Source organism: Citrus sinensis, chromosome 9, assembly GCF_022201045.2.
Source record: "Citrus sinensis cultivar Valencia sweet orange chromosome 9, DVS_A1.0, whole genome shotgun sequence".
Classification (NCBI taxonomy): Eukaryota; Viridiplantae; Streptophyta; class Magnoliopsida; order Sapindales; family Rutaceae; genus Citrus; species Citrus sinensis.
The window spans coordinates 23,899,546-23,911,697 of record NC_068564.1 but is presented as its reverse complement, the minus strand read 5'-3'; the positions used below and the strand labels follow the sequence as shown (position 1 = coordinate 23,911,697).

Genomic DNA, 12,152 nt, shown 5'->3' with positions numbered 1-12,152 from the left:
ACTCTCCCCTTATCTGCTTCAAGGGTAAATTTGAACATGAACATCTTACTTCCCAAACTTTCAATCTTTACCTCAGCTGCTGTTCTCCATACTTGCTGCAATGTTGACTTAAGTCCCTCTCTGTTGACACCTCTTGGATGCAAAACTCTATCAAGCAAGCACCCATCTGAAATACAAGTGTGCAACCCAAGAGGGGGGGTGAATTGGATTTTTAAAATTTATCCTAACAAATCAACACAACAAGCAATCTAATGTCTTAACAATAATTTAAAGCAATAAGTTCAATAATGGTACAATAACTAAAGAGTAAGGGAGAAGATAAACAAACACACGAATTTTTACGTGGTTCGGTAATCCCCGCCTACGTCCACACCTCCAAGCAATCCAAGCTCGAGGATTTCACTATCCAAGTCTTTCCAAGGCTTCAACGATTACAATTGACTTCGAGGTGTCAATAAACCTTTACAACAAAGAGATTATCTCCCAATCTCTTTACTCAAGTGTCTCACACACTCAAACTCTTACAAATGAATTGAAGAAATGAAAGATACAATGAAACTCACTCAATGAGTAGATATTCAAAGATGAAGAACAATGAATGATTCAATGAATTGTGTTTTACAAGTTGAAGGCTCAAGATATCACGTGTGCTTTTTGTTCTTGATTGTTGGAGAGCTTCAAAATGAGTTGGATTTGAGTTCTTATAGCTTGAGCTCGAAAACTAGCCGTTACTCACATTCTGGGCTATCCGGTTTGCCGTTTTATAGAATCCGGTAAGCCGGATTTATGTTACCGTTAAGGAATCCGGTTATTTTGCCTAACCGGTTTGCCGGATTCAGGAATCCGGTAAGCCGTTTTCGTTCTGGATGCTTACTGTCCCGAATCTGGATTTCCGATTTTCTGAAACCAGTAAGCCGCTTGCTATAGTAACCTGCTACAGTGAAAATTTTCTAATATTTTTAATTTGACCCCAAAACTTTATAAAATTATAGTATGGCCCAAAACGTTATAAACATTTGCAAATGGGTCCAATTTTAGAATTTTAGATAATGCTTTCTCAATCCCACAACTTTATGAAATTATGACTTCGCCCAAACTTTGTGAAATTACAGAATGACCTAAAAATATTTAAATAGTTTCAAATAGGTCCAAATCTGAAATTTAAAATACTATCAAAGATTTTAAAATTACTTTCATTTTAGTCCAAAATGCTTTATTTCCATAACATCATTTTCTTATTATAAAAGCACAATTCATAAATCTTTACTTAATAAATACATGTGGTTTGTTATCGTCAAAATCAATATTTATAGCCATATAGGCTAACACCATCAACTAGCTCTCTCCCTTTGACTTTCATAATATCACTGATAGCAATTTTACTCACAGTCTCTTCTTCTAATGAGATTGCTTTACACTTACGATTCAGTTCTTCTGTTTCCATTTGGTCCTTCTATAAAATTGCACCAATAATTTTTGGAGAACCTACCACCCTTTCTACAATTAAGAAAACTCACCAACCCAAATAACAACTCAAAACTAAGAGAGACGCCCAGATTCATGAGCGACTTCACTGTCCTATGGGCTACTATGAACTATACTTTCATTCTAGATTCTCTTTCAGAGAAAGAGAACCTGTGAAGAAAGAGTCCTCTTGCCAATTGGTATGTTGATGAAGATTGATTGAATAAATATTGATTCAATATTAAACTAGCTAGGTAACTTTGATAATATAGTGAATTACTATCAATAAAATTAGAGATTCCGTATTTTATATAATATTAATGTTTACCAATTTTAAACACAAACCATCCATGTCCCATTGGTTTTGAGAGCAATGATTGGGATTCGAATATTTGAGATTTAACTAGAGACTCAATTAATTTATGAATATTTAAGTCCTAACTTAAGACCCAACTAATATGGTAACTTAATGATTAACCACATTACATTAATTATGAATATTTAATTTAATGTGGTAGTTACAAAGAAACTACCACATACAAGTTCAGGCTCAAATATTATTAAGATTTGTAACATTATTATTTTCATTAGTAAAATTACACACTTTTTTAAATGTGAATTTCACTCTACTTTACTCATATAGCTTGTTAGTACAATTTTATATCCCTCTGATTCCTTGAAGGCCCTCAAAGCAATCAGTACATTTGAAGTAAAAGTTAGGAAACAAGTATTTGTGTAACGCCCGTTCCATGTATGTTTGAATTTAAATATGCTAATCCATTCAATTGTTTATCTTTTGTTTGAGTGACTTTATTTTAATTAGCATTATTTGAGAAAAGGCATAATTATATTTATTTATCTATTTTTATTAATTTATTTTTCTAAAATAAAATATAAAGGATTATCATCTTTAACGTATAATATATTTTTATAAAAGTAAGTATTATTATAAAACTTAAACTTTTCCTATCTTCCTATGATAAAAACTTTTTAACCTAATGATCGTATAAAAGCAAAGAATTCTACGGTTTTCTTTTATGCACATTTGAAATAAGTTTTAAGTTAATTATCATTCTCTAATACATGTTCTCAAATCTTATGTGTTTGATGATGAATGCATGCATTGTTCTCTTTATCATAAATGACTAGCTAGACATTATGAGGCATGAGTGCTGTGATTTGATTACTGTTTTTCTTTTATTTTTATTCAACTTCCGCAAAAAAGTTTTTGCTACAAAAACAATAAACTAGACATCCTAAAGTTTTCAAGGATATATTATGTGCAAAGAGATTCCAAGTAATCAATTTGTTGTGAATTTTCAAAATTGGAAAAGTGGTGCTAGAAAATTCTGATTTTCAACAGCATGTATAATTTCATAATTTTTCTGTCTATCCAAATGATCTCTGAAAATTATGTTTATTTTTCTGTTCAATCTTCATTATGTATACTTACTGCATGTTTAATTTCATAATATTTGGTCGAGTATACAAATTATTAAAAATCATTATGTTGGGCTGTTGCAGTTCTGGAAACTGCTTTCTAGAATTGCGATGGCTGATGGTAAAATTACTTTAGGCTGCCAAAAGGCTTTATAATGACCTAAAAAAGTTTATTTTCATATAATACTATGAATTCTCAATGATTTAAAATTTATTTGACTAATTGTCATTGAGTGAGCATTAAGTTATGAATTTTTGAAATGCGAAACATGAACCTGAAAGTTCCTGGACAGGTTTGTTGGTCTCTTAATATAAATTCATTTAAAATGGTTTGACATCTTAAAAAATTCTAGGAATTTGGTATATTGTTTCTTCTACTGTTGTAAAATCAAGTGATCTAATTTTTTTGAGTTTTATTAAATATTTTATGAATTTTCTAATTCAACTATCGTTGTTTTTATCACTGCTGGACAGTGTGGACATTCACATGTAAAATTCTTTTTGCAATATATTTCTTACCTTCATTCATTTTTTTTTTTGAATTTTTATATGAAATGCTACACATGTTTATGGTTTTCTTTTTGCAACTTTTACAATTTCCCAACATATGACTAGCTTGGTAAAAATCAGATTGTATAGGATGGTTAGGTTTAGATTAGCTTTGATAGTTTAGTACTTATGATTAGACTTGATTATGTTGGATTTATACCAAGGTCAGAATGAGCAAGAATATTGATAAGAATATATCTTGATGTTTTAGGACGAGAGTGAGCTTGCGGTTGAAGTTACTGTTCTTTTTATTATTGAGGATAGAGGTAAGTAGATGCATGTATAGTACATGTATTTTACTATTTAATTACTTTTGATTCAAGGTATGTATTATGTTTGAAAGAAAAGTATATGAAACTGATTTGTTTAGTCTATTACAATATTTTATTAAGTAAAACTATTTTTAAAATGTTTTATAACAAAATTTTATTTATTTAAAACATTTTTCATAAATTGTCTTAAAAATGAATTTTTTTATTAAATTGTTTTAAGTCAAGTACTTTAAAATAATTATCAATTATTTAAATGTAATTTACAGAAGGTTACAAATGATTAAAAGTTTAAGGATGATTTTATATGTTTTGGCTCATTGTCTGTAGTGATATTATGTTATGGAAGGCTAGCCGAATTTTGTGCACATATGATGTTGATGTTAATGTTAATGTTAATGATTCCTGTGGGGTACAATACCCTAAATGATGTTATATGACCGGGTCACCGAGTCTACAGGTGATACTATGTGGCATGAGCTAATTATATTTTAAGTGTTTCAGATGCTTTTGTTATGTTTAACGGATTTAAATGGCTTTATAATGATGCGATTTATTCTTGTTAAATGATGATTTACAAAGGTAATTTCTCTTATTGTTTTTCATGTCTAAGAAGTTTTATTAAAGTATATTTTAATGGTTTTTTTAGTATTGTGCATGAATTTACTTATCAAGTTAACGATTTACCCCTCGTTATCACATTTTTTGCAGATAGAGTTAGATAATGTGAGCTCATGATCTTAGGAGGAAAAATAAGAGCTCAGTTACTTTTGAGGATTAGTGTTATGTTGATAATTTAAGAATAATTTAGCTTCCTTTAGGATGATATTTATTTGAGCATATGTTATTTCAAAACTTATTTTCTTTTGGAGGTTTCGGAACATTTATCATTGGATATTATTTTGGTGATTTTAAAAATGAGATTGATGAAATGCAATTTCACTTCAATTCTACCGTAGTGCCTTGTTAGTGGAATTTGGGTGTTACAACTTGAGTCCTCCGTCTGGCTTACTATTATTTTAATTTCTATCTATGTAAACACTGAAATTAAACAATGAGAGAACAAATATAGCGGAATCTTGGTAACTCTTCCTCCGAATAAAATATGTTCCAGTACAAAGTTCTTCCATACGTCCTCCAACAAATTTCAGAAATCAAAATCATCTTGGTTAGGTTTCGGAGAAGTTAACAAAGCCGTATAAAGCCTGAGCCTGTCCTCCCCCAACGACGAACACCGGGACAAAGGCCTTCTCGGACGTATAAACGACAGCGAAGTGAGTGTCAACCGGTGCTTGTACCTTCTCCAAGCAAGCTGAATAGCCACAGCTGCCCAAGTTCTCCATCCTGGAGAATAGTACCTGGCACTTCTCTTCACTTTCTCCTTAACAAACGTGTACCTGAAATGTTGTGTCACATATTTCACATCTTCGGCTTCCAGGCCAAATGCCTCTGTTGTTTCCAGGGTTATTAAAGTAGATGAAGATGGCGGTAGCCTTTCGATGAAGGGTCTCCGAAGGCACCAGGATAGAAGCTCATCGCCACTGAAGTTTCCAGGGCCCAACATGCAGCAACTTTTGATGTTGTTGTGGAGAATTTGGCTGCTTTGAAGATGCCCTCTTACTACAAATAGCATTCTTTGTACTGGGTCACCCTCTTTTGTTATCTACATATGTGTACAAATGAATCATGAGTATAAAAATATACATATTCATAAAAAATACGGATTATTAATTGGTAACTGTTGTAATATTTATGAGTATATTTGATTTGAATCTTACCACTTCACCCTTTGTAAATATGAGAGACTTCACTCGATCACAAATATTCTCCAAAACCAAATCATCCATATGTTGGAACAATGGTACCTGATATAGATAAAAAGGTTCATTTTTAGCAATCTAATGAAACATGAATTAAAGGTTGTTAAACTAAGAGTTAATCGTTTTCGAATTAAAATTAAGTTTGTTGCCCAAATTTTACATAATATTTTGATGACTATTACTTTCACATACTATATTTTCAATTCAATATATATTCTTATAGATAAAAAAATCTATAGTAAAAAAATTAGGCAACGTGTAGGCCCGTTTAAAAAATTAAATGTGGCCCTCGAAAATTTGGAAACCTCCAGCCCATTAAGATCATTGTGGAGCCCACCCAAATTACCTCCTTCGGTAACTTTCTTTTCCACATGTTTTAAGTAATTTAATTTTTGTTTCAGCCCTCAAAACAAGAAAAAAGAAAAAAAAGTTGTTTATGGACATTACCTGTCTTACTAAGTCCAAGCAGAGATGATACTTGATGTCCCTTCTTAAGCCCTCAGGGAGGTTACTGATCATCTCACACTCATCAACACCGCGCATTGCCGCCCATCGCTGCCGCTCGTAGTTGCGAACCCGCTGCCTGAACCCTTGAGGCAATTGCCTTTTCCTCATCCACCATTCTATGTTCCTCATCTTCAATTGCATTGCTTGCTTCTTTGATGTTGTTGCATGCAAGAACACCTATTATTTCATTCCCACAATCAAGCATTTTCAATTAATTTGAAATATATATATGTATGTATGTATGTATGTATGTACGTATGTTAATGTTAAGTTTATAACTGTATATATATGTATTGTAAATATTACGTACGTTCACATTAAAATTGAAACATTATAAATCAAATATGACATTATAAATACCTTTATATTTCCAATCAACATGGTGACTAGAAGGAGCCCACTTGTTAAAACGATGATGTTGAAAACTACTTCTAGCCATTCTGTTGTGCTCTCCAGATTCCCAAAAGTGCTGCTCACCAACACACAAATTGTCAGTAAGGATAAAGAAGAGCACTAAGAATATTTTTTCCTTAAATTATTGAAAAAGATTCATGAAGCAAAAAGATAAAGTTAATGATTTGGTAGGAAATTATTTGATCACGTTTTGAATTTTTTTTAAAAATTTTTTAAAGGAAAAGAAACTTTAAAGATCTATTACCACTACTATATTTGTCTAAAGAAGGAATTAAGTATTTCTTTCTGCTTTATTGATCTGTCCGGAGTCAGGAAAAAAGTTAAGGCAGATAAACTGCCCAAGCTGGAACTCCATTCTCAGTTGCACTAAATGATAAAATTTGGGTTAAAATATATAACATTACCTGAGAGTCATCAAGCCCCAAAAGATGGGAAAGAGTATCTTCTCCAAACGACTGACGTTTGTAACAAGTTGAACAGTCCATTTATAAGCACCATAGTCGTAATTATTGGAACTCTCAATGCATGTTGATCTTGCTTGCTTGTTTTCAGCCCATGCCAGCCTTGCTCTATCTCTCACCATATCTGTTGTTCCATAATAAATAGGCTCTTTGCATGACAACAATCTCAAATCACAACCATTCATTTCTCTGCATTGCTCTCTTAGGCATTTTGCTGACCTCTGAATTCCCAGCAAATACCAACAAGCCCCTGCTGCCTGCATGCACACCATTTTGTATATATATTTTTTTATTTTTTATTTTATATATGTCATACAGGATTTGTTCTCAGCCGATATGAGATATTCTCTTTTAACATTTATAGCCCACTTCATCTGCAGGACAGTCTTTATTTTATTAACTTGTCTTATGTAAACTCTACTCGCTATGAGTTGGTTATTAGAATGGTCCCTGAATCTAACTCATTCTCAAAAGTTATCTCATAAGTGAAGATTTGAGGGTTGGCTTAAGCTACTTAATTCAGGATTCATTATCATCCTATCTGCGATGATCCCCTTAGCAATTTTGGCCATGAAATTTCCACTTGGATTCACATGAAACACGATAGCTCAAGTCTTGTAGCTTTCACTTCTTGGCAAATTGTGTTACACATCTTTTTGTCTTTATCTTTATTCCTTTAGTTGGAGGACCCATTAGGCCCTTGAATTGAGTCAAGCCCTAAGCATGAGAATCAATCAATCTGGGTAGAGCCTAGAAAGCCCCATATTTTAAATTCTAATATTTAAGGTTATAAAACGGATTAATTTAAACCTTTTCGACTTGTGGCGCTTTAATTAATGATATTCTCTTTCTCATCACGCTTTACCGAAAAGCGAAACACGTTCAGATATCTCAATCCTTGGACTAACTGACAAAATGACGCAGTAGTCTAAGCAAAAAAAAAAAGAAAAAGTATTATGCTTTCATTAAAAAGTCCTGATGAAAAGTTAAAATTCAGTAATGAAAGTTACTGAAGCGGGGCCTTCTTATCTGTTAAGCGAGTAAAATAGGTGCATGGTTTTATGAGGTGCTCTTATCTAATTACGGCTTTGCTAAGCTCATAATGAAAGTAATAGCACGAGAAATGATGAGAAATTCACTTACGTGGGATGCAACAAAATATGCGATCATGTTGAGGACAATCCCCCACCAAACGGTTCCAAAGATGTAGCCCGAAAGATTTTGCATACGCCGCAACAGGCAGACTGAGTGGTAAATCTTGGGGAGGTATTGGAAGAGGAACATGATCAAGAACACCGTCATCACCAGCGTTATTGATCCCCTCTCCAGTAGGGCCGGAATCACAACCCATAGTACTATCTGCATGCAAAAAAAGAATTAATTAAGGAGAATTTGATAATCTTGTCATTAATTTCACTTTATCATCATCAACCTTCTTTACTTAACAAAAATTTTGCAATATAGAAAATTTTGTGTCAAAAATTATTTAATTTCTAATAAGTGTGTAATTATGATGAAAATATATTTCCTCAGGAAAATGACCTTCGAAACCAACCACGTTCTAGTTTCTACCATGAAAAAGTAAGAAACGTCCAGAGATAAAAGAGTGTTTCCCCAAATTTGCTTAAAAAAATAAAAGAAAAGGATTTTCCCAAAATCATCTCTAGCTCGAAGCGCTCCTAAATTAGTTTATTTACCATTATACCCTTTATAATGATTGACAAAAAAGGACATAGTTACATCACATGTTTCTTACTGGCTTTACTGCCCAGTGTAAGACGCATCAGTACTGCTGCTACCTCTGCTGTGTTGCATGCATAAAACGACAAATGACTTGCACTTGTCACCTTCCCTCAAGGCCCCAACTCATTTTAGGTACACAAGAAATAAAAATTAAAAAAATTAATTAATTAATTCCACCTCAAATTGAAGATGCTAGCTGCTAAGTGCTTATTTGGATTGAATGGCTATAATTCTACGGTACCCGTCCATAATATATATGCTGTCAGAATATGACTATGGTACGGTGCATTAATTGGTAACAATAACAATGATGATGATGACAATGTGAAAATGATTGATTTATTTATTAACTAACTAAATTAAATTACTTGATTAATTAAGAATTTTTAAACAAGTTAATTTTGGTGGGTTTTCATTATTATTATTATTGCTGCATCAATATTGATACCTGAGGTAGAGGAAGGATGACAAAGAGATCGAAGAAGAAACCCTTCTTGGCCTTCATGTAACGAAGAGCCACCGAGCGAGAGTGGGGCCCACTTCTGGGCCTCTTATCTTCATCATCAGCGGCTGCGGCTGCACCACCAACGCCGTAGGCAGCCTTGGTCATCTTGAGCTGAAGCCACATGTTCCACACGTGCAGGAGGTCGGTCATGCACCGGAGGGCGGTGACGGTGATGGCGAACCAGCCGTCGACGAAGAGGCACATGCACGTTTCGCTTATGGAGAGGGCGTAGAAGAAGAGAGGATCGACGAAGAGGCCAGTGGCGCATACCAAGAGGAAAACCCTATTCCATTCTTGAACCCATTTGGCTCTCGGGTCCAGCACTTGTCCAAATGACCAATTTGACCTTCTCCTTCTCCCACAAATCCCACTAAACATGTCCCTTCTCCTCCCATTTTTACATCTTTCTTCCACTTCTCCTTCTTCTTCCTCTTGTTCTTCCTCGTCAACCATTTCTTCTTCTTCTTCTTCTTTATCGTCCGAGTCATCGTCTGTTGTTGTATAATATTGCACGCGTGCCGCACGTGAGATTTCTTGCTCCGTACTGGCCATTGTTATCAGAGAGAGATTTTCATTAACTGAAACTTTTTAGAGGTTTGAAATGAAGTATCGCCTGCAGGAAAGGACATTATAATTGGAGAGAGTGTAACTAGCTAGGTAGGAGAGGTCGTGAGTGTAAGTACGAAAATTTGGTACATTGATTTACTATTTTGCCCCCGAGTCATGTGTCTGATCCACGCTGTACTTTAATAATGAAATTTCCACCTTAGGGAAGAAATTTATTTTTTATTATTATTGTGAAAAATAAAAAATAAATGTTCAAGAGACACAGCACTACTACAATACTTTGTCAGTAATAAAAACAAAGACAAGCCAATATTTGTTCACCTTATAGGATCTTATTTTTCAATTTAGGTGATCAGTAAATCTGCAGCTCTTTATCATTGATTCTATATCGGAATTAGACGCATCATTGCTGGCTATTATTATAAGTTAATGATGGCTTAACGTCAGAGATGCGTTAAACACGTGTCTGAATCATAATGGTTACGGTGACGATGAAAGCGACTTCACACCAAAGTGTTTACACATATGCATGCAAGTTTTAATTACACAATTTCATTTTATTTGAAACAGTTCATTTGCTGTCACGTTCTCAAAAGCATGCTCGGATGCTTCTAAAAAGTTGAATATGAACAAAAGTGGCTTCTATTAGGATAAAAAAGGCCAACTTGGAATCATATGATATGTTTAGCTTGTTCTTCAAGGGAATTTATTTTCCCTTAATTTCAATTTCACTGATCAAAGGAAATCTGTAGTTTGAAAGGTCATTTGCGTCAAACATAAACATTAAAAAAAAAAAAGGGATAGTAGTAGTTTCTTCATATTAATTTCCTGTTAATTGAAAACATAAGTACATTAATTAATTTCAGTTTCTCAATATCATTGTTTATTAATTGTATGCTCACTCATAACCTGGAGGCACATATTTTTAAATATTAAGTGAGACTTGCTAGTCAAATCATATGAATAGCTGAAGATTCGAATTAACGGGTGGGGTAGCAATGAATTGATTTTCGGGTGACATGATTTAGCATTTATCATACTTTTTTAAGAAATTATCATTCGAATACCTTAAATTTATATTTTTATAAAAAATACTACAACACTTTAAGAGTGTATCAATCGTCCACCTTAAATTGACAAAAATTATTCGTCGTCCACTAAACCGTTAGCTGCCGTTTGAAAGTTAACGGAACAATAACGAATTGACGATTTTACCCTTAAAAATTATTATTTGTATACCCTTAAAATCTCTTATTATCACCTATATGCCCTTAAATTATCACTTGTATTATATGAAAAGACTAGATTACCCCTCTGACGTCATCATATTTAAATGGCAACTAACGGTTTGGTGGACGGCATATATATTTTGTCAACTTAGGATGGATGACTGATATAGCCTGAAAGTGTTGTAGTAAATTTGATAACGGAGTAAACTAAGGGTATACGATTGATAATTTCCCTACTTTTTAGGTTTGCTATGAGTGGCTTTTATCGAACAGATCAGATATTAATAACCAATAATTCACGCTCAGATTCTCCTTAAAATAAAAATAATTTTTAAACGCACAACAAGATTACTATAAAAGAGATATATGACTAGATTAATTTTAGTATTGAGCTCAATTATTTATAATTTTCGGCCATAAATGTATGTATAGTAATATACTGTTAAGATTTAATTAATTTTATATTCTTATTCAGATATTATCATCAATTCATTTTTTAAAAAAACGTTAACAGAAAAGTCAGTTCAAATATATGCCATACGAAGTTGTAATCAAATTTATGCTGTTGCTTTGGCGAATTATTTGACAAATCAACCCTTACTTGAAAACTGGATGACAAGAACTTGAACTTGAGCGACTTTTACAGTATTTAAAAGCCTTTCAATCATTCATCAATTTTACTATTCATTTAAAATGCTAGTATCAGGACCTCAGGAAATAATTATTTTTAATTTTTGGGCCAAGAAACCAGATAACGAAAATGGGGATCCGGTGGTAAACCACCATCTTACACTTGTGGCAGTAGTTCAAATACTCCCTTATGCAAAGTAAACTCATTTTGGGTCCCAATATTCGGATTGCCATATACTTGATGAATCTCTTTATCGTAAAAAGTTCTGGATTGTTACGTTAGAACGGTCATAGATTACTTGGATAAAACATCTTCACATTGGATTCTCTTCCATCTACATCTCACTTGTTTCACAGGATCCACTGTACGAGATGACACATTCATCATGTTTTGCCTGAATATGATACCATGACCATATGAGGGGGCTGGCTAACTTGACCTTAAATGCTAAACAAGTTTAAAAAATAAAAAAGAAAGAAGTAATCAACTAAGTTTAGATCTACGTTACCTCTACGGTCTCAATGGAAGGTAATTAATATTAAATCTCAATAAA

General features: G+C 33.2%; 1 protein-coding gene across 1 annotated transcript; it reads right to left on the bottom strand.

Annotated features, from left to right (window-relative positions):
- Nucleotides 1–4,791: 4,791 nt before the first annotated feature.
- LOC102624346 (cyclic nucleotide-gated ion channel 4) lies at nucleotides 4,792–9,879 on the bottom strand. Its single transcript, XM_006464605.4, has 7 exons — nucleotides 9,116–9,879; nucleotides 8,068–8,283; nucleotides 6,868–7,181; nucleotides 6,410–6,518; nucleotides 5,990–6,226; nucleotides 5,501–5,587; nucleotides 4,792–5,385 (listed from the first exon to the last, which is right to left on the bottom strand). The coding sequence occupies exons 1-7, from the start codon at nucleotides 9,722–9,724 to the stop codon at nucleotides 4,870–4,872; spliced, it is 2,088 nt and encodes a 695-aa protein (XP_006464668.1). The 5' UTR covers nucleotides 9,725–9,879; the 3' UTR covers nucleotides 4,792–4,869.
- Between the last annotated feature and the right edge of the window lie 2,273 nt (nucleotides 9,880–12,152).

Bases quoted from the DNA above. Each gene is read 5' to 3' on its own strand.
- LOC102624346 (XM_006464605.4), bottom strand. From the start codon at position 9,724: ATGGCCAGTACGGAGCAAGAAATCTCACGTGCGGCACGCGTGCAATAT. The intron at 6,227-6,409 runs GTATTTATAATG...ATGAAATAATAG, and splicing joins TGTTGATTGGAAATATAAAG to GTGTTCTTGCATGCAACAAC. The intron at 5,386-5,500 runs GTAAGATTCAAA...ACACATATGTAG, and splicing joins TATTTACAAAGGGTGAAGTG to ATAACAAAAGAGGGTGACCC.